The sequence below is a fragment of the Ischnura elegans genome, chromosome 5, assembly GCF_921293095.1.
Source record: "Ischnura elegans chromosome 5, ioIscEleg1.1, whole genome shotgun sequence".
NCBI classification, from domain to species: Eukaryota; Metazoa; Arthropoda; class Insecta; order Odonata; family Coenagrionidae; genus Ischnura; species Ischnura elegans.
The window spans coordinates 20,966,650-20,990,453 of record NC_060250.1 but is presented as its reverse complement, the minus strand read 5'-3'; the positions used below and the strand labels follow the sequence as shown (position 1 = coordinate 20,990,453).

General features: G+C 40.2%; 1 protein-coding gene across 1 annotated transcript in view; it reads right to left on the bottom strand.

The window, feature by feature from the left end:
* The window catches only part of LOC124158559 (patched domain-containing protein 3-like), a 149,513-nt gene that overhangs the window by 4,920 nt on the left and 120,789 nt on the right, over positions 1-23,804 (bottom strand). Inside the window, exons 3-7 of the mRNA XM_046533712.1 lie at positions 13,811-14,610; positions 3,723-4,066; positions 3,210-3,410; positions 1,934-2,065; positions 168-481 (exon numbers count right to left, since the gene is read on the bottom strand). Coding sequence (XP_046389668.1) covers positions 168-481; positions 1,934-2,065; positions 3,210-3,410; positions 3,723-4,066; positions 13,811-14,601 — 1,782 coding nt within the window. The 5' untranslated portion in view covers positions 14,602-14,610. The remainder of the gene's footprint in view (positions 1-167; positions 482-1,933; positions 2,066-3,209; positions 3,411-3,722; positions 4,067-13,810; positions 14,611-23,804) is intronic.

Genomic DNA, 23,804 nt, shown 5'->3' with positions numbered 1-23,804 from the left:
ATTTATAAAGAAGGGATATTTGAGAAACATTTACTGATATTTTTGCATAAAGAAGGAAGTTAAGATACTTTGGTCTAGCCTCTTGTATCATTTTAAGAGTCATAGCTATCATTCGGTTTGAAGTAGATTACCTTTTATTTATTAGAGCTATTTTAAGTTGACATTACCTGTATACGATATGGGAATTCTCTGAAGTAAAAATCTTCTCTGTCATAAAAGTCAATTGAATATGAATCAGTTCGAGAAAGCTTACGCCTCTCTAGTCCTTCCTTGATATTGGTTATTCCATAGCAAGCTCCTGCGAGATATCCAGCAAAAACAATCACCACTAGCACCTTAATGAAAGGTTTGTTGAGCATCCAAGCAACTTTTTCGCGGAAGAACACCATAACTGAATGCTCAACGTTATCCCTGGGGTTGTGAGGATCATCTGGATTGTGCCCACCAGTACACAGCATTCGGTAGAGCCATGATCGATGATCTATTTGGATTAAATTAGAACCATAATTAGTTCAACAGAAAATTGCACAACTCATTTTTTTAAATCATTACTTACTGGGACTTTCTCAGAAAGACTTAGCAATAAAATAGAGGAAAGTCTATTTTTTATCATTCTAGTTTAAATTTATGTTGTTATTTTTTCTGAGAAATTACTGCGAGCAAGTTATAGCATGCTTATTGCTTTACTTCTGTGGAGGGTATTATAATTAACGTGGTGACACGAAGAGATTTATTTTCCTTATTTAATGAAGTCTGTAGAATATACTTAGAGCTAAGGTACACTTTCATTTCAAAATAGGGGATGCTGGCTCTCCCTATACATATGTATAAGAAATCAGAATAGACCTTTGATAATGTGGTTATTTGATTTTGGTGGAAACTCTCATGAATTTTCTTTTATAATTGATGAATGTGCTGCGGGGGGCAAGTAAGAAATGGAAAGAAAGGTGTAGAACTGTGCTAAGAGATGATTACTGACGAACCTTGACTACCTTTGGTCTGTGATCAAGGGATTTTCTCATGAGTTATTAACTCTTTGAAAAATAAATTAATTATATCTCTCGACTTTGATATGGTGATAAACAACCATTAAATGACAAAAAGCTACATACTACCCTGGAAAACGTACCATCCACTTAACATCGTATTCTAAATGATGTTGCTTGGATACTTAAGCACGCTCTCTTGAGAATACAAAGACAATGAAATGGATTTGTTGATCAATTAAAAACAAAATATGTACTGACAAAATTGTGTGTGAAAACTTGTAATATCCACATTTTCCCATCTATGACCCGGCACTCATCTTTGGAGTAATTTAAGTCTAATTGAAGCTCTTTACTTTTGATGAAAAGGGGCATACTAGCCACAGGTGAGCCATTCCAAATTTGTGGGATCCTGGACTATTCATGTATCGATAGTTAAAGAAAATCTTTACTAATGCAGATACATGATCAATTTTGGTGGCAACTCTTCTGAATTTTGATTTTTTTCCGGTAATAAATTGGCTATTTAAAAGTTTTCTTTCTTGAAACTCATTTTTGTTTCCTTGAGCAGAAGATTATTAATGTGCATATTTTGGCTTGGAGTAATAAGACGTCTTATTACTCCAAGCCAAAATATGCAAAGTGATGTACATCACTTTGCTTTAGGTAAATGGGTTAATAGCCAGCTCAATAAATTCAGTGCTTTATTTCCTCCCAAAAATCTTATATGGGTGTACATATTTGGAAAAAATAAAATGTGAAACGCAGGTAGTTAACTGTCATTGCTAAAACTATGTATTGTATAGATCAATTTGGGTTTTTGAAGTCCATGTAACTGTGGTGGGACAGTAAGTAGAAGTTTGTGATTCTTTTCATATGCTCCTTTCTTATTAATATTTGAAGTAATACCTTACGGAAATACTATTTATACTTAATGATAAACTTACCTGCTTGAGACACTGGTAGAACCTTCACGCCGGTCACGGAGTGTAAATTCTTCTTCTCTGCATAGCCTGATATAGCCACACATGCTGAGAAGAAGGTAACATGCCACAAGAAGGTGAATCCAACAGCAAAACCTGTAATTGAAAAGAAGGTTGTCACAATTAGCATTACCATTAAATTCCGATTGGAAGGCCTGGAATATTTTTGCATATGTGATTTTGAATATGTGTTATATTGTAGTAATCATTGAAGCATAGTGAAGAATTTATGGTGCAATAGTATAGTGGTGGAAATAAAACTTTAGTGGAAGAAAAAGTTAAAAATGACATTGTTTTTTGAAATCAAGGTCTACAAAGGCCTCACAAGGTTTTCTTCTAAGGAGAATCATAAGAGAGGGAAAACCAAATTTGCTGACAAATACAGGCACCAACTAATGAAAGTATGTACTATCCATCTATCTATAAAAAATGACAGTGAAAACAGCAAGTTACTTCATGGTCAATTGAGAAAACAAACAATCCATTGGTGGAATAGGCTATCTTTATGTAGGTAATTATTCCGTGCTTTAATTTATATTTACTTCATGATATCAGTTAAAAATTTTTCAATTGCCTACAATTTATAAAACCATGAATAATCCTGTACTAAAGATTATTCATTATAGAGAAAATTGTCACGAAATTTTAACCCCAGATAGCTGATACCGGTGTGAACCAAAATTACTGATGACATTTTTAAATTTCAGAAACTTTAAGCCAAGCGCTCTAATTGGCCATGAGTTTGCCCTGTTGCTCCGGACAACTCATGACTTCAAAAGCTTTGCCTGCCAGAGATCGCAATGTATCCAAGGTATCCAACAACAGGGCAATCTCATGACCAATCAGAGCACTTGGCGCAAGTTTCTGTAATTTTAAAATGGTATGTTTTCGACCTAAATGTCATCAGTAATTTTGGTACCTACTAGCATCAGCTATCCAGGGTTAAAATTTGGTGACATAATTTTTCTTCACCCTGTATATTTGCTGACAGTGGTTTTTTTTGTATCTATGCTAAAATTTTTCAAAGAATTCATCAAAGATTCTCACGTACGATCAGACCTTTTTTGTATGTTCTAATATCTGTATTGAGCTCGTAATTATGTATACTGAGAGTTAGTTCGTAGAATTTTGTGGGAATGCTCTTGACTGGTGTGTATGTATTCAGTTTTTTAACATGATTATGAATATCATCATGTTGGAATCATTGGTTTCATTTGAAAGGTATGTGTATAAGATTTACCTGTATAAATGCAAAAGATCTGAACGGATGGGAAAGGTGATATGATTCCAATCCAAAAGGACAGCATATCAGTCACAGATGTAATTGTTATGGAGACAGCAGCCTCTGAGAGAGTTCTCCCTAATCGCTCTGGCACTTCCAGCAGGGGTGATGTCCTTCTCCACGCTGCCAGCATCACAAAGGTGTCATCAATCCCAATTCCTGTGAAACGCACGATACAATTTGATACAAATAATTCATTTTGAAGATTATGCTATAGAAATGGACATTTTCTTTATCACTATCAGACAGTATTTTGAAGGATGCCTGGGTATATGGTATATTGATTTGAAATAATTGAGGCAGTCATAATTTGTCAATGAGTAATAACTGTGAGACAGAATTATTTGAATGGAAATTGTTATATTACTATTCATCCAATTGAGTTTATAAATCATTTATCCCATTTGGTATTGTTATATGAATGAATTATGCGATATTTTATATGCATTCTAAACTTTTGGAATTCCTTACCCAACATGAGGAAAGGTGCCGCTAGGTTAATGCCAATGAAGGGGACACCAATGTACATGACCAGGCCGAAGGCAGCTGCTGTCCCTGCCACAGCGGAGAGGTTGCCGAGAAATCCCAACCATGGCTTTGCCCTCACCCAGTCAGCCATGACACAAGACAGCGCAGAGAAGATGAGCATCACAACGAAAGTAGTGCCGAAGAAAGGCACCACGGTGTGGGTGTTGCGCTCCAGCTCCAGATCAAGTGTCCTGGAGGCAAATCTTGCCGTGGATATGTGGTGGAATACATGGTTATCTTCTGCCTCTCCTACTGCCTTCAGGAAGGCCTCCTCCCAAGCGGCTCCTCTGTGGAGAAATGGAAAATTTGAATAAGGTAAGGAACAGGTTCTTTTTGAGTGCACAACCAAAGAAATCATCTGCGACCCTTTGGAACACAAAAAAATAAAATTAATTTTTTTGACCGTGTGGTGGATTCCGCAGCTGGTTTCTGTACACATGGGATGCCGTCCCAGATAGCACTAAGTAAGAGAGTTATCCGTTTCTTATGGTTTTCTTACGGAAAAAATTGATAGGCAGCTTATCGTAAGCTAAGGGGCTTATATAAGGCAAGGGTAAGATTCTAGCGAAGAATAGGTAAGGAATCCCGTCAAATATCCTCAGGCAACGTAAGTCGCTTCTGTTGGAGCGCCAAAGGCGGCTGAACAGCGTACTACTCACGCTACGCGGCTCATCCCGGCATGAATTTAAAGCCTACCGGTGAAATTCCGCGAGTCTTTATGAGAGCTTAACAACTGATAACAGATTTTCCCGTAAATAGAAAAAAATTAACAACTGCAAGCGACCGGCTGGTGAAGATATAAAGTATAATGCAAGTACTTTATCCTTGCGGCGGAAAGAAAAAAAAAAAACTTTAGGGAGATCCCAACGTTTGACCTACGTATCCGCAACTCTGCACGCTGACTACTTCACCACGGCAACTAATGAGTGCCAGGGGTTAGTTAAGGGAGTAGTTACCAGGTTACAATCCAATTATGTAGAAAAACTTGGCTGGTATGTGCATGAAAAACTGAAATTATTCAAGGTCCACACAAAATAACATTTATGAATTTTAATTTAAGGCCTTATAACGCGATGAATACAATATGTATATTAGAAATCCCTTCCGGCATTTTTATATTATTCTACGTCGCTATTCGTGTGTACTTATGTGTTTTTCTTACGACCGTCGTTTCGCCATCAGTTCGTAAATGTGTATGATTTTCAGATTATGGCCGTATGATGTTATTTCTACTCATGTAATGGAAGTGCCAAGAATGGAAAAATTATTCTTATACATAAATCCCTTAATGAATACTCTAAAACGATGGAATAAAAACAACATCTACGGAAGTGCTGAAAGTTTGGCATCCATTTTGTCATTACTCTGGATGTTTGTCGGCCTGGCCGAAAGAAACCCATAACAAGCTTACTGGATAAGCGCCTTCCATATTTCTTCCTTTCCACTTATCTCAACGGCTTATAATGTGCTAGCTGGGGTGATGCGGTGTATGCAATTTGTGGCTATTAGTTGCCCTTAGTTTACCTAAATTTGTGAAATCTCCTCATCCGTTGGTCAAATCTCTTACTTCTCTCGACTCTTTCCTTACAAAATTTTATAATGGTATGGTGAAGAATAATGTATCGTATAATCTAACGGAGAAACTAGTATGAATCAATTTTTGGTAGCAGTTAACTTTGAAAAACCTTACTTAGTCCCATTAGAATCGAAGCAAGACCCCATCATACTAGCGTTAAACAGCAAGGAAGGAGTGTTCAATCAATACGTCATTGCTGTTGCCAATCTTGGTAATACTTTATGTGCATCGGATTTTCAGTGGAGCGTTGTTGGCCGATTTATTACGCGGAGAACGTTATGTTCTCTGCGGTTTTAACGATGAGGAGAAATTCCTTTCATTACCATCCTATTTAATTTCAAGTTTGCGTGTGCTAATTGGCTATCGTTGCTTCAAAATCAACATATTTAATGAAGGTAATTATTTCATTGGAATTTTAGTAGCATAAAGATATTTAACTAATATTCCAATACGCTTTACTTTCTTATATTGCTCTAATTATACTTGTTTAGATAATTGGGTCCTAAAAATACCCTGTTACCGGTTTGTATCAACGTCAATGGCTTTCAGTACGAACAGAGATTTTTTTAGAAAGACTATTTTTGACTAAAGAAAAGCATAAAGTATGTTAATGAACGAAGTATAATGAAATACAAGTACAATTACGAGAGCGACTAGAATTCCGTGTTGGCGAGGTGCTCATTGGCACGTCAAATAAGCATGAACCAAAGAAGAGGTGAAGAACAGACGCTTGTGTTAACTTCGGTGACCATACCTTGAAGGAAAGTTAACGAGAAGCTTGTCATCATCTTACACCGGTGTATATCACCTCATACGTTCAGAGGCATCCAGAAATATGTCCCGAAACTCGCGGGTTTTCGGTGCAGCGGCTAAATGGTGCTTTTTTTTTTAGCATTTCGTTAACTTATAGAAGACAGTATTAATTGAAATGAACTAATGAATGCAGATAAATAGGTATGCATTTGAGCTATGGAAGATTCACTTTTAACTTGCACTTGGCACGCTCTAAACTGGTGAGGGTAGATGATGGAGGATCGGTTTGGACAGTTTTAGGTCGTGGTCTTAGACAAGGTTACCACTATACTAAGGTACCAGCTATCGTCGTTGCTTTTTAGCGTTTGCGCTTAGGAAGTTCTTAATGATACTTGGGAAAGTAGCTGAAGGATAAAATCATAGTGAAATAACGGATTTTACGCACCTATGTTAGATTTATGGACAGGCAGCTAATAAAAGGTGATTTAGGATTGGTGTTTGCTTTAGAAAACCGATAAGAAAATGATGATATGAATATAAAACTGGAGGAAACAACTAATTAAACAACACAGGTTAGTGAGACAACCAATTCTCTAAGTGAGCGAGGTTGGACGACAAATTCCCTCTCTGCATGTTTTTTAGGCGTTGATAGCTTTTGTAGCGAAGTATGGAAAGTAGTTAGGTACTGAAAATGAAAACATCTAATAAATGGTGACCGTGTCCGCGTTCTTTTAACAATAAAAAATTGGAATACTATTAGGATTGACCTGCTATTTTCTCAATGAGATTAAGTAGGTATATTCTTTGAATTGTATGTAGAATAATTTATCTCCTCCGATTTTTGAGGAAGTAATTACACTGAAACTTTGGCTTACGACTGCTTCGTTAATGAGAAAGATATTAATTAAGAATATTGGTGTCTAGGCAATTGTTGTACCGTTTTTGCTATCGAGTAAAATGAAACAACTAACATGTAGAGACGTTGAAATGGTTTATATTTGCGGGCTTAAATGCATGCCCATCTCAGCGTTAGCAACTACACCAATGGCTGAATTGGGACAAAGCCCGATTAAAAAATCTGTGGTTACCAATTAAATATGACATTGCTGATGTTATTGGAAAATGAGTAATTTTGCCATTTTTATACTATTAATTAAGGAAAATAATATCGCAAGCAAAAACGAAAGCTAGAGTATGATTCTTCATCTATTTATCTAACTGTGAAAATCACTGCAGCATGTATCAAGTGATTTTTTTAAAAGGATCGATGAAGAAATCCCTCCTTCGACCTCTGGTCCAAAATCATTAACTCGCAATAAAATCTCGGGAATAAATGCATAGCAATCTCTTGTTAAGAGCGGAATCGAGGAAGTTTATTCCGGTTCTTATGTCGCCAGAGCAAACATTAGATAGCCATAAAGAGTTGATAAATCAATCTTAGCGATAGTTGCTCATTTGTTCGCTTATTCAAGTTAACGACCGCTAATTATAACCAGAATAAATGAACAGGGTCATTTATTCATTAGAAATGAAGCAAAATCATTGCAACTTTACGACTGATTAAAAAAAACGGGGAACGATAACCGCCTATTACTATTCCCTCCCTATTCGCATCCACCGTAGAGTTGCATGATTCATTCTTTTAAAGCTTTCCATTTCCTTTTCTTGCGTCTTTATCTTGCTAATAGCCCTTGTTCCGCGACACTCGCACATTCTGACGGAATGCCTCTCGCGGCCGTCTCTAAAGGTCCTTGATCGCCCCGAATCGGGCAGCCGAATCGAAGGTGTCGCGTGCATGTCGTCGCCATGCCCTTGGCGTGTCTCGTGCCTCGACGCAGCCTTTTTTCGTCGCCTATGGATGTCCGGGCGTGAGGAAGGTTGGGAGTGGTTGGTCGGGGGAGAAGAGAGAGACATAGAATGGAAGAGAAAACGCGGATACCCCTTATTCTCGGAGGAGGAATCTCAATGGTTTTTTTTTTCTCCGTTTCACAACCGTTGCGCCTCGCAAGTGGCTCGCCTCCGCGCTTGTCCTCACCGCCGCGCCGCTGAGAATGCCCGCCTTCCTCCCTCTCCGTGGTGGTCGCCGACCTTCGCCGCGAAAGTGTCCCATTGCAGATCGACGACTCTTTCTCATTTCTGGCCGCGGGCCGCGCCTCGGCCCTGATTTCCATTATCGGCCCGATTCATTCCGTCTCATCAGCGCTTTGTCTCTGTGAAAGGGACCGCCGCTAACCGCTCTACAAGGAAGAGGGGTCTTCCGTGATGTCTCACGTCTTCCCGTCGCATATTTCTCGCACTTCACGGCCTGAGCATAAAAAGTCGTGACCAAATTCCAAAAAAATTGACACGCGTCGAAATTTTGGGAACTTTATCAGGGACAAGTTATGAGAAAAAGTGGTTACCTTTTGGTGAGCCTGCGTGCATACATTTTTTGAGATTACTTTGCCTAGTTTAATTTCGATATATGAGTTTAAAGTCATGCAATCGTGAAATGATGGAATGAATTTGGTGAAAAATTAAGATTTTGGTTGCGGTTCAAAAGAAGAGTATATTTATCATAGAGGTCCAATGATTCCTGGGAAGTGATTAAATATGAGTCAAAATTCGCCCAAAAATATCGCTGAAATTAAAATGGTACTCATTATATTTACTACTATTTGTAACTAATTCCCGAAATACGAGTCAAAACTATCTCAAGATTGTTGAGAGGTGATGGAAAATTGCTTTCTGTCATATTAAAGGCAATTTGCTTTCAGAATGTTGCGATTATGTTTTCCCCAGACCCTTCAACTAATTCTTTCGGAGTTTTTAAATGGACTTCTTTTTGCCATCTAATTTTACTTAATTTACTACAAAAGCTATTTTTCAGTATCTTTAAATACTTAATGAGAATGGAGAGGGAAATATAACTCAAATGTTATATCAATTGTAGTAATGGTATCTTCCACTTTGATTGTGTAACGTTTCAGTCTGGTGTCAGAAGAAATTGTAAGATAAATTTCTTTGTTACTTGGAAAATTATTGGTAAACAACCTCTTTAACGCCTGCTGAGAAACGGGGACATGTTATACATATTTCGAAACTCGAAGTGACTCGAGACGTTGAGCGTCAGTAAAGATATGCCTCATTGACGTCTGAATAAATTTTCCTTCATGTGTTGATTCTCAATTGAAAATCAAAAACTCGGGCATTTTTTCTATCTCTGGAAATGCAAATCCGTTTCTGTGAGGTTATTCAGCATAAAAGGACGTCTTACATCATGGGAGAGGGAATTCACGCATCGTGTGCTGCATACATTCACGGCGCTAACTGTAGGAACCAAGAATATAAAGAAGCGTCTGCAATGCTTGGTAACTTTTGATAGTGGCGCCACTTAATGCAGTCTGAAGTCCATGTTAATGTTACTTCATTTTCAGATTCTCTACAGGCAATTGCATTGCGAAGGAAGGTATAAGTATAAAGGCTAGATGAGAACTTCAGTGCGGTGGGTCAGCGTCATGTATTCAAACTGGATTATTCTCCGAGACTCACAGATCATGGTGGTTTAGAGAATTGGAATCATATGGAAACGAAAAAAATATCGTCAAGCATTGTCAGTAATGGTAGCAGAAACATATTTTCGCGCAAATTTCCTTACTGTTTAATTATTTTTGTTTGATCTTTCAAGTTAAAAGGATGGATGGAGGTTTTTATTTATGTTTTTGTCTGTACTGTCTCATTTCTTGAAGTGTTATTTCTTTGGGAGTATTTTCTCATAAAAACGTGAATATATTGTGATGAGAAGTTTGTCGTTTTCTGCTCCTAGTTACCCCAATTTATTTAGTTTCTCTTTCAGAGTACACAATATTGAAATTAATATATAATATTGAAAATCTGTAGCAGAAAATGTTTTCAGGATTATACTAAGGAAATACAGATAAATGATGTAGAAAAAAGTTGTGGTCACCCCAATTATAATTTTCGACATATTTCTGTCCTAATTAGAAGGGAAAAGTGGTGATAGGAAATAGGGGGTTCCACTGTCGAAAGAGGGAAGTGAAAGCAGATCAAAGAGAGAGAGAGAGGGAAGGCATTGCCCCTCTCCCATTCTCTCTTTCTCTCTCTCTTGCACACCGACTCATCATGGATGCTTTTCGTCGCACTTGACGCTTCGTCACCGGAAGCGCGCCGCCCAGGCGGATTCTGGCACGCGCGCTCGTCTTCCGCGAGTGAAACCGAAGTTTACATACGTATTTCCAAATACCTAGTGGCGCTCGTGGTCGATTGCGACTCGCCGCTCTTGCGTTGAGCGCGCCCAGTGGTTTGCCAATACGCGAAATTCCAGCATCGTTCGTCGCGTCGCGTGGTCAAAACTCGCAATGTAGTTGTTGGGAGTCTCTATGTTGGTACCTCTCCTCCGGTTCATGTTTCTCTACTTTTCGGCGAGTCTTCTGGCCTGTAATTACATCTTGTATGTTATGGTCGTATACATTTTTGATTGAAATAAACTAATAAGAATTTCTCCGTGTTAATTAACTAATGGTATTTAATTTTATCTGCTACACTAATCATTTTTACTCGGTATCTAATATTGTTGCAGTAACTACGCAATTCGTGCAAAGTGTGTCCTAACTGTGCAATATTATGGGTCAGTATGGAATAAGAGCTTACTTTCCAGTTTTTCCTGTGTTTCTTTATGCAAAATTTCCCGGTCTGTAATGGATTATATTTGAAAACGAAGCTTAATTTTAGATTTAAATTAGTAAAAATGGTGCCATTAACGTTCTCAGAACGATGGTTACTTCCGTTTAAGTATACGAAAAAGATTAATTGAATTATTAAGTGGGCGGATGAAGCTTCAATTGATGTTTCTATTTATCCTTTTAATTTGCGTAAGAAACGTTTTAAATAGAGTTTTGATTTTAAGCAAAATTATCAGAGACTACACAAAACTCGTAAAAGCTTATTTTTAACTGTTATTTATACTTCATCTTTGGAGGAAGGTATCCATCAGCTTGTCTGAGTTCGGATTTGAGTTCGGGGTATTTATATTTACCGCGAGGCCAATTAAAAGAAGTATAGGTATTATGCTGTGCTACCGCATAGTTCCTCTGTTGTACCCAATACCCTGAGGAAACTTGCATTAGTGGTGTTGGAAGTGGAGGGACTGTGGTAGTAGTTAACGAAAATCTTTACGATATATTTACTTTTCGCAGAAACCTTGAGTTAGCCCAACTGCAACTTCAAATATCTGAGCGAATGGTCTCGTGTGGAGACAAAAGATATGCAATAGACGCGCTAATTTTAGCAAAAAATACTTGCCCTTTAATTTTTTATCTACTCTAAAAGACTGCGATGAAAATTTCGCTTTTTAAACAGGTTTTAATGTTCGAAAATTGCTAGTTATGCTTCCCTTTACATGTGATTCATGTGAGATTTTATTTTGCGGTCCATGCACAGCTATTTTCAAAAGATATCCTCTTCCTGCTCGACAGCTGATGTAAGTTTTGCTGTGTCCGAAATTTGGCGACAGAGTAACCGACTTTGGGAGGTTGGCAGCCGTGGTCGAACGTGCTCACGCACTGTGGGCCGAATGCCGTTGTCCGCGGTCGCCGAAGGGCGAGGACCGCAGCCGCGAATGGTGCGGCCCTTGGTACCTTAAATGGCGGCCCTGTTGGTGCGTGCGATGAAAGCGGGAAGTGAGTGGGCGGTGGGAGAGCAGTTGGAGGCCCCAGTTGACAGCGAGGCGCGGAGGGGTCCAGTCCGTGGAAGACAGCTGATCGATCGCCTTTATTTTGTGGCGTCTAGAGAATCACTCATTACTCTTTTAGTTCACTGGGGAACACTTTTTAACTTATTTTATGTTGAATTCAATTTTTGAGCTGCTCTAGGGTAGAATAGACATGCTGATTTGAAAACTGTAGTTAGCATTCTTCTACCACGACAACTTTTTTTTCACAATTCCATGTATAATTGTGACCGCTCTCTGCTAGATTGAACGTCGATCACAGGGGGCGTCATTGCTCTCCAATTAACCTTATCTCACTGGTGCCGGGTCCCTGGCACCGTATGAGACCAGCGACAGCTTAATATCAGTCTAGTTATGCATGAGATACTATAGTGAGACAGGCACGTAGGCTGAAATTTGCTTCGTAACGGAGCTTGGGTGTTGCGCGGGTTGCCTACACGGATTTTTTGTCAATTCACGCGCATCTGAACATTTGTATGAATTAAATATTTCTGTATGGATAGTATATAAGGTAAGATTTCCCTTTAAATTCCTTCATTTACAAATTTTGTATGAAGTATGAGACAAAAAGAGGCTATCCTGTAGCTTAAAAGTTGACGTGATAGATAAAACGGAGGTAATTTTTCTTATCCAGGGGCCAAGGACTAGTCAAAAACAAGTAAAATATCTATGACAACAAACTGGCTGTTACCCAGTGTTACCAAATTGGTGAATAACCTAGTCTAGACCCACTAAAGAGATAACCGAATTTATGGACTTTGTCCTGATAAACGAAGTTACATCATCTAATTTTACTATTTCAACTTACGTCCAGTAAAATGGGATCGGGTTGGTGTGGTGGTTAGAGTTAGGGCTCGGTTTCAAATCCCGGCAGTGGCAGAGAATTCTCAGAGACTGCCCGATCCCTGCTTGAGTGTTGTGTGGAGGACATTTCAAGCGCAACACTCCGTCCGTCGGATGGGACGTTAAGCCGTGGCCCCCTTTGCGCCTTTCGTGAAGAGCAGGCTAATGCCGACGCCGGGTTTCTCTCTACTCTTCCTTCCATACCCTTCCCTCATGGCGCAAATGACCTCAGCTGTCGGTCGCCTCCTCCAAATACCATACCATACCATCCAGTAAAATCGGCTCGCTATGATGTATGCTCTTGAAATTGCTCTTTGAAATCCGTATTTTTTATCCAGGGTCCTATAGTGATAACTGGCTAAGCACAGGAAATATGCTAAAATGTTTATGCTAAAATATGTACTTACTTTTCGTTTAATGAAAGGATTCATATGTGGTGCTTTGTAGCATATGAATCACGGTAAAAATGAAACTTAATGCTCTTCATTAGTTTACCTTTGGAGTTACTTGCAAATGAATACTGTAAATGAAGTCAAATCACCTAATTTATATGAAAATGGGGAGGTTACGAGGCTACCCAATCGACTCTAGTGGTTGGAGAAGGTATTCGCTTCAAAATATAAGGGTTGAATTATCCACGCTGTGAGTACCCAATTTTTTCTTTTGAGCCTTGTTAACTCCCGTAATTGCCTCAACAATCGATGGATATTATACGTAATGATTAATTGGATTCGACTCATCTCGTAGAATAATTTTAATTCAATTATTCTCATTATCATACTATGCCTGGTGGACGGTGTTGTTAAATATCGCATCTACTTGTGCCTGACGATATTAGCCAATTTACATTGAGTGCCTTCGGTAGGTGCACTGGCAGCACTGAGACCTTTCACGGTTAAGCATGCCCACCCCATGTAATTGCCATTTGCGAGAGCAGACAAGAACATCAGGATTAAGATATGAATGGTTTCTCATTAAACTTAGACCGGGCCCGAAATTGCTTCACTTCGGTGATCTTACGGGAACAATGTGGCTAGGCCTTTTCCCGCCTAAGGGTTTCCCGCCTAATGACCGGGAACTGCTACATTCATTAATAAAGTGAGTTCTAAATTTCTATTGACCCGTACTCACACTTCGTCCTGTCGCTTGGTGTCTGCCGTCACGAAGTAAACCAGCTGCAGGGAAGGGACGCTAACAATGGTTCCCTCGTCGCTGACCACCGTACCGCCGAAGAATACGGGGAAGGCGTGTGCGTCCCACGTCACCGGGTTGAACATGACCGGGAACGTCAGGTTGAGCTTGCCCGACTCCACGTCCTCCATCACATGGCTCAACTCCAGGATGTCGTTCCTGAAACACTCGTCCACCCAGCGGGCGCACACGTCCGAGTACTTGAATGACTCCCCGTCCACCACGGCCGTCGCGTTCTTGATGATCTCGTCCAGGATCTTGAGCTCGTCCCAGACGGCGGCGGTCAGCAGGTTGCCAAGGTCGGGCAGCCTCTGGTAGGGGCCCGTACCGGGGGCGTTGGCTCCGGGGCCCGTGTACATCCCAGGGGCAAGGCCCTCCGTGCCGGCCGCCCGTGACAGGGCCCTCGCCTCCTCTGCTATCTCCTTGGGTACCACAATGACCCTCCCGAAGCGGCCGGGTCGCGTGATTCGGCCCACGTTGAATCGAGCCGAGTAGTTGAGCGAGAAGAAGTTCTCGACCACGTCCCGTTCCATCTTGCCCTGCCCATGGACCGGGCTGAACAAGTACTCGGGGTCGATCTCGGATCGCATGCGCTGGAAGCCGGTGAAGCACAGGGCGGCAACCAGGAATGGTACGACGAGGAAGTAGCCTGGGTTCTTGGCCACGACGATGCCCAGTTTGTAGAAGAGCCGGGCGAGCTGCCGCTCAACTGCGTTCATTTTGCAGAACATCTTGCTGTCCTGCATGGTAGATAAAAGTAAATTGTGGACATTAGTCTTTGCTTATAAACTTTAGTCAATTGTTTTGACAAAACATAAAATTATTGTGGTAACATTTACGTGAAACGACCTCTGATGAGGCCATTAGCATTTTTTAAATTAAAACTTACTGGAAAACGTCTATAAATACTGCAGTTCACTTTGCACTACCGGTTTCAATACATTTTGGGTTATCATCATGTTACCATCTCAAAATCAAAATGAAAGAGTTTATGAAATATTTCCTGTAAGTTTTAATTTACAACATATAAAATTCCACCAAATTGAGCCTGAAGAAATACTCCATAGCCATTTTATTTTTCTGAGAATCTACAATTCGTCATGGTTTTAGATTTCAGCGATGAATTGATTTTAATTTTTTTTTTGCTTCAGATCTGCAAGGCTATTCTGGGAATTATTATGTATTGAAACAGCCATTTGAATGTTTCACGAGGATGATTCGCGGTCTCTACCTATATGTTCTGTCATTTGTTTAGTAGAGGACATTTGATCGAAATGATCATAATGGCCATTCCATCGTAGCTCAAGCTAATGTATTCATTACTTGAAACAGCACACTTGCTATTTCATCCCATGCTGCTTCCTGCACGCTACCGATCACCTTGTTTTATCTCTCCTCCATACATTACTGAGCGAGTCTTAGCCTTTTATTTAACTCTGAGCCGCTCAATTATAGAGATCCAATTGCTGCGTTGCGGAACAGAATATGATCCTAAGGAATTCATAATTACGATTATTAGTTGGAGGTATAAACTCCTCCTCCCCAGTTAAATCGCGAATAACAGGAAAAAAACCTTTGAAGAAGCCGAAAAGTGTCATCAGACATAATTAAAGTACCATCTTGCGTGGTTTCGTTGCTGACTTCGCGTGATGGAACGAGAAACTTGGGTAATAATACGATCCATCAAAAATGAAAACAATCTCTATTTTTGAACGCTCGAACGTTTTAGGAGTGATTGAGCAAGGGAAGTTAATGATGACCCATTAAAAAAATTAAGCTTCGAAAAAAATGTTCCTGATCAGAGAGTGAGAAAGACGATTGAGGAGAGGTTAAAGTGGATTATGCCTTGTATGAAGACCGAAGGGTCTTTTCATTCCATAGCGGGTGCGTCTATTCCTGTCGGTAATCAGTCAGATCTCGAGATGCACTTGCTCTGCCTATGATGCGCCGACGATTCAATTGCCCTGTCCGTCCCGTTTAGGAGTCTTAATGGAATGGAATCGAAAGAGTGTCGGAGTTGGATGCGGCGCCCGGGTGTGCGAGGGACATCATCGGCACGTTGCGAACTCCAGATTGCGCGTTCGTGATCCGACTAGCCATGGCGATTTTACGATCGAACAATCTCGAAGAGTGTGAAGCACCCAACGATGGAGGGATGGGGAGATGACAGTTGGGAATTCCACACTCCGAAATAACGAGAAAAACTTTGATTTACAGATGCTGATATGGAAATCGGGTTGTTGTCGCCGCCACTTCATGGGTTCCAAACCCATGAAGTGGCGGCGAGTTTTCAGGAACTGCCCGATCCCTGCTTGAGTGTTTTATGTTGGGAACTTAGTACAGCACTCAGTCCGTCGGATGGGACGATAAACTGTGGTCCCCTTGGCGCTTTTCGTTGAGAGCAGGCTATTGCAGACTCCGGATTTCTCTCCCCTTCATGGATCCAATGATCTCAACTGTCGGTCGCCTCCTCCAATTACAACACCGTATTGAGAGGCTGATAACTAATTTAAGACTTTGAAACCGGGGTTCATCTACAACGACGTCCATTATTCTCTCAGATGGAAGCCCTCCACAAGGAAAAAATGAATCCTTAAAAAATGAAGAATTCTCAAGTTCGCCAGTTAGGTCATATATTTCGGTAGCCGCATTTTGTACACTCTCACTACTAAAACCACGAGCTTGGCTTCTGGCTAGCTGGTCCCGGGTTCACAAAAAATTCTGGAATTGCGAGGTGGCCTCGGGAGTGGAACTCCCCTCACCCGCTCCCAGAATGTTGGATATTCAGTCTCCTGTGGCTTTGTCTGGAGTGAGCTCTATCATCATGTATCCAAACCTACCTTCGCTTTGAACCAACGAGTGCGTATATTCTATGCGCTCTCTGGAGTTGGTTAAATAAATGTGTTCGCAACTTTGTTAATTCCAAACGCTTTATTTGGTACAACCACGACCGGTTTCAACACTCCCATGCCATTATCTAGTGGAAAATCTCTTCAAGAGGTACTTCCTCCCGTTGTAGAGGTTGCAAAGAATAAAGTTAGTGGAATTTACGAAGTTATCAAAAAAATTATTTGGCCGTGAAGAAATTCCTCGAAGTCATCTCGCAAGAAGCAGTTGAAGTTATAATCCTCGGAAGTGCCTTTCCCCCAATTATTGTCTGCATGTTCCTTTGTTGGGGCAGAGATATGGAGAGTGGGAGTTTGATGTATGAGGTTTAAATGTGCGTTTCGTCAACTTCCCACTTATAGGTGATTTTCCTTCAGTTCGAGTGACTCAGCCAGTTCTTGATTGTAATTTGTGACTGTGAAAGTACATTTTTCCAGTGCTTTTATGCACCCGTAATTGCTCAGAATTTGACCTTGGGGAAAGGATAAGGAGAAGAATTTTGAGCTCTGCGAATGTCACCTAATCAAGAGAATTCGAAGTCGTATTGCCAACCTATATTCCTCATCTTTCCGCAGTTTTAACGAAGTCATTATTTTGTCAATTCTATCTGTAGCATCGGTTGTATTGTTGCGATAAATTTATATTATGAAGGAATTTTAGTGAAATTGTATTCAGATCTCGCTTTCCACAATTCGAAGTAAGATTTGAATTGAAACTTGTTTTTGGAGGTTTTTATTTGCTATTTTTTCTAGTTTATATTGAAGCATCAGCATCTTAACGTAGTTGAACGGCTTTAATTGCCTTAGCTGGCCTGATTTGGGGGTAACAAGCATCTCCTGAAAATATAATGTCTATTGTAGATATATCAATTGTTTAAGGTAGGTTTTCAACTAGTATTTTTCGAATTACCCCGGCCTGTCTTCTTTCCCGCACCGTACCTCCCTCTTCATTACAAAATTAGGCCTACTCCCTTTTAGTCCGTCTGTAAATCCTCTTCCCTCCACTCCCTTCTTTGCCCAACATTCTTCCATGCAGCACGGATTTGGACATTCCCTCCTTGCTCAGTACTTCCTCCATCCAAAATTTCCGTCTCCTTCGCATCTCATCTACAAGTTTTCTTTCCTCGCCTCGCCCACCATGTCCAGCTCTTGGTCGTTTCCTCTCCGTTCAGCTTCACTGTCTTTTCCGTTGCTGTTGCTCCTATTAACATGCCCGGAAACAAGCTTATGCATAACTTCAATCCGAAGGTTGGTTTGAGTAAATGAGGTTCGAGGTCACCCTGACTTAGTCCACAAAAGTGGAAATTTCACGCATTCAGAGTAGGGGATCCGATTCCTTTCCTTGGCCCACCTCGTACTTTAAGGATTTTGATTTGGAATGTTCGAAGGAGTCATCAAGGATTTGAACCTGGGACCCCTCTATCAGTAACCAAGCGCTCTATCCACTAGGCTATAATGTTCCTGAAACATAATTACAAATATGCAATTTTAACGTGAGAAAATCTTCGATATTGAGTGGACAGGTCGATTTCTAGGGGGGTAATCGCGTTAAGGCGGGATGATTTTCTGAGGAAGGGGCAGCGGTGGCGGGTCAGGTGCCGCAAGCGATTCGTGGGCTGGTCGGGGTTACCCAAAAAAGGGGGACATGGTTGAGGAAAGCCAGTGTCTCGTAATTGAAACGGCCAACGGCGGGAGGAGTGTGCTTCTCATCCCAACGTCTCGTCTCACGGAGATTGTCGCTGTCGTTTGAAGAGTGGAGAACATGCTCTCCCGACTGTATTCCTTCGTGGTGTGAAACCGGTCCAATCTCGGAAGGATGTGGCCCACTCACGAAAAACAAATCGAGAATAAGGGCGGTGGCGGAAGGGAAAGAAATAAATGACTTTTACTTGGTTTTTCCGAGGCATTGGAACGCTTTTTGTTTCCCGAAAAGTGATTCTGCAAGGATTCCACCCTTCATTTATTGAGGAAGCCCTGCGGCGATATTTCGGTAGCCCTGGTGAAAGGGCTCCGAAGCCTTTACAAACTGATACTTGAGATTGAATTAGACCTGTGTCTACCATGATGTCCTTAATGCTTTTGCTGCGAACTAATATTAAAACAAGGTTCCACTATTGAGTCATCCTCTATCCACCGTAACATTCGATGGAATTTTCTACTTGCTTATCGGGCGAGATAAAAGTTTCACATTAACATATTAATTTTTCTTTCCATCTTCAATCATTTTCTCTACAAATCTCATTCGAGGCTTTCCTTTGCTTTCATTTGCGTACGATTGCCCTTCTAGAATTGTCTATGTTTTATAATGTAAGCGTGCATAATTTTCATCCTAAATTAAGTAATCATATGCGGCAGAGGATGTATTGATGTAAAGATGCGTACACTAGGTTTGTACTTAAGTAGTGATTTTTTTTCGGTATCAAAATGAAAAAAACTGATGTCGTTGATAGCGAGGGGTAAATCAAGCTGCGCAGTCAAAGAAAAAAGTTGCTTTTTCCCTAAAAAGTGATTCTGTAAGGCCTTCAGTCGTCTCGTTGTATGAATATGGGGCGTATGCACGCTTTCATTTTTGGTGGTCCAGTAAAAGCGTACAGTCTAAGGTGACGCGGCTCTTTTTTTGCCCAGCCAATATGAAAATCTGTAAAACACGTCCTTGAAAAGACAAATTGATTTCGCGATCCAGACAATCTGGAATTGCGTAAATTGTTGCGCGTAGGCGTTTTAAAAGGGGGCCGGAGAAACGTTGACAGAAGTCGCCCACCGGAATTAGTTGTGTTTGAATTTTCCATTGCCACGATAATATACGCAGAGGTTATGCTCGGCAGTGACGATTGATTGGCCACTCGTATTATTCTTATTTCCTTCCTATATTTTATGTATCTATGATGAATGTTTTGATTATATCTTCCAGTTTTCATTCCCATCCAAGCGGGGAGCACTATTGTTTTGAAATGAGGCGAAAAGCGAGAGTTAATTTCAATGAGGCCTCTCGCAAAAGTCTGAACTCAATGGCGCAATTCTTTAATTAAATGTGTGCTCTTTAGCCAGATTTTTTCCTGAAAGTTTCTCGTGATATTTTGGCGTAGAATACGATTCTTGTTTATTGTTAGTTACTGTTGGTGGAAGCTGAGGGCGTATTTGTGGTGAGATTTACTCGCAGGCACGTGAGTGTATTAAAAGGATACATATGCGTTACATATACATTTTTTTTCGGTAAAATAGTGCATTGATATTGAGTATTTTTAACTGTAGCGTGTCCTGATCATCTTCTTCTACAAAATCATAGTGGAAAATATAAATTTGGTGTTTTTGACCGTTGATGTATTTTAATTGAAGGAAAGTGAAATGAAACAGCCGGAGATGCTGAGCTAGCGAAGCCAAAATACGGTTGCTCAAAGTCCCAACTAAAAGTTCCATGGTAATTGTAAAATTTTCGTAATTAAAAAAAATATCCAAAGAAAATGAAACTTTCGCTTTAAGTCCTCCTTCCATTCTAAATGTTCCCCGCCCAAACGCATTCTTCAATGAAGCAAAATCAGCTTCCAGCATACCTCGCTGCATTGCCAAATTGGTAGTCATTAAACATCATCTGGGCAGAGCATACGTGTAATTTTAAATATTAGCGAGTGTATCAGTTGCCTTTGGCATTTAAGGTGTGAATGTAATTTAATTACCTTTTTTTAAAGTCAAAATTGCATTCTCGATTGACGAATTCCCATTGATTTTTGTTTTCAGAAATATACTGTGAATCGGTTTCAATGCTTATCCACGTGGTGACAGTGGCACTGTCTTCACGATTCACTGTCTCAAAGATATAAAAGCAGACGTATCCTGAAGCATCGATGCACATCTATTTAGCCTAGTACTTACTTTTTCAGAAAATGTTGCGTTTCCAATAAAAACGTATCACTACGGTACAAAAATGTACCTGTCTCTGCTTATCGGAATTTATTACTGAATGATAATTACCAACTTAAAGCCTATGAGCTAGTGATCGGAAAAATATTTGGTAAAAAAACCAACTCGCAGACTCTATATTTTTTGCTGTCCTACTTACTGGTATTGTGGGAAAAGCTTTCACTCTAAATAAAAAATGACAATACTGCTAGCGTCAATTGATGCGTATCCTTAAACAGGCAGTTCTTCGTTGTCCGTTGTCACACAGCTGGCGACATGTCGCGAGGTGGGACTGCGAGGGAGGCGCAACATGGCGAGAAAGCGTATCACTCACAAACTTATCGTGCGTACACCATGCGTACCCACACTCTGGCGCATCGCGGCGTTATAAGAAACGTTGAAGTATTTGGTACCGTCTCCAATCTTATTAGAAGCCTGGCTCTTTCCATGCGATTGCCTGGAGGCTATGCTCACTGTCATGGGAAAAATGTTATTTTTTATTTTGCCTGGGGGAGCGAGGTATTCTTAAGTGTATAGCTTTTGGATCGGATCCCTTTCTACCCTGAAATTTCTGTCGAAAAAAATCTGTGGAGCTGTCTGGAGTGAGCTTTATACTCACGTATCAAAACTTACTTTCGGATGGAAGCACTAAGTGACATGGAGTTGCATCAGTATCGTGGGCAAATATTATCCTTAAAGTTATTTTCACAGTTTTTCCTTCACGTCTTTAATTTTTGCTGTTGATTTATTTTTTTACGTCTTTTTGTTACAACTTGTTGACTTTAGCGTAAATTATTTTTATCCATCATGTGCAGGAGCGATTACTGGCTATCATGGTGTCATTTACGCTGACTAAAAACCGACATTTAATCCGAGAAGATTCTAGATGGGTGGAAAAGTGGGCATCATAGTTCATCATCATCATCAAGTCCACAATCCTGGGATTGGTTTGACGCAGCTCTCCATTCCCGTCTCCTATCAGCTAGACTTCTCAAATTGACGTATTCGTTCTCTTTTAAATCCTTTATAACCTGTCTTATTCGACTAATTTGGGGTCGTTTCTTGCCCTTATAGATTTTAAATGAATCATTAACAACCAATATGAGTAAATTGTGCAAGAATGGTAATCCAATGCTTTTTTGTACCACTTTTTTATACCAATCTAACGCTACCCCTGTTATTTGTGAACCATACAACTATTAACGCCTCCGGTGTATATTTTTTGGGCGGTGGAAATATTTTTCTTGCCAAATTTGTGCAGCTATATTTGCGTATAGCCAGGGCTTGAAGAAATTTTCACCTAGAGAGTATTGGGTTCCGTCCGTGCTGAACGGATCGCGGAGGGAGCATGCGTCGGAGAGCGGAACCGAAGGCATCCGTGCCGCGACGACGCGATCTAACATCTATCGGCGGCGGCGGCTTCTTTTTCACTTTCTTTTCGTGTGGGATAATTCCTCCTCTCCAGGGAGTTAGGGGGGAGATTGGTGGGGAATTATGGCGGAAGAGGGTGGGGGAGAGAGAGAGAGAGACTTTTACCCGGAAATAGTGCACCACCGCGAGGGGTTGCCATAAGATTCCTTCCTCCCTTCGGCTCACTTTATAAGTTCAACCTCCATGCCTTCTGCAAACCACCCCCGGGTAGATTCCGTCTTGCGCGCCAGACCGTACTTACTCCTCTCGCTATCGGAATCATCGCTTCCTGCCAATGCATGCTCAGCAGCGCTCACCATGTTTACCATTCAGAGAGCGCGACGAAAACTTATTGTTAGTGGTACATGACAAGCGATCCCAAAATATTCATGATTGGCTTTTATTAAATGGATTTTTCACTCCATGTCATTTGTGAAACAAGTATTATATTATTAATTTTCCGGCGTTAATATCTTTATCACTTCAGGATTATGAAGAATTATGAAACGGTAAAAGCACTTACTATTCACAGTGGATTAATTGTTTATTGACAATGATTTTATGTTAAAAATAATTTTATTATTTATTGACCAGAAGGACAGATAATGGTGAAATTTATAAACCCAGTGGTCAATAAATTTTCTACGCGTTATGTTGACGAAATTTTAGTGATTCGCAAGTTTTTTTTGGAATTATTCTACTAAATAATTCATATTTTTTGGAAGGAATATCAATTCTGTAATTATTACAAATTTTCCGTAGCTACATTCGGCTTCATCAGTTTAGTGTGTTATAAAAATCAGTATCAAAATATTAGGCGTTAATGATATCATTATTTCGATAAATTAAGTAAAATGTAATAAATTCAAATCAAATAACTTGGGTAGTTCATTTTGTCTTCAATGAATACACAATGTAGATTTATAATAGGCTAAAGTACGCCAGCAGCACTAAATTTACGCTTCAATTCATCAACATGCATAATTTCAAATCGATTCCCCATTTGTGCGGCTTATTCCATTTTGGTTATGTACTTCATTTTGGGTGCTTTTACTTGCATTGGATCATTCCGTCGGTCGAAAATGTTATTCAGCTCGTTTCAACCAACCGAATGGGAGAATACTATTCTAAAAATATCTTTTCCCCTTCTTATTTTATCAGAAAATGGTATCATTGATTGATATTTGATTTTGACTGATCTATATCATCTCTTCATAATCATGACTGTTTATTTTTAACTTTGAAGTAAGTTCATTTGTGGTCCCTGAAGTAATGATGAAATTTTCGATCGCTACAATTCTTTGTCCATTGCTTTGGTGGGTATAATAACTTTAAGAGGAAGCATTTTAACTTTAAGCAATGCGGACTCGTCTGTGAGACACTTAGAGGAGATGTTAAAAATGGAACTTCCGGTAGGAAGGAGATGGAGAGCGAGCTAATGGCTTGCGTCTTTACGGGAGCCCTTCTCAAGGAAAACGATGTCAGCGTCATGACACACATCTTGTAGTACTAACACGCTCGTTGACCGAGTGGTTGGTTCGGGGAAAAATGCGGCGTAGGATCAGCAGATTGCACTTTCCATTTGCCGGGCAATTTGCTCGAGTCTTGTTTAATAGCAGATGAAATTTGTATTCCGAAACATAGCTGTCGAGACCCCGAGGAAGGGGCGAGCGGGAGTTCGTCTAAATTCACATTTCTTTCTTTTAGACGGTTCGGCAGTAAAGGTCAGATCGTTGCTGTAT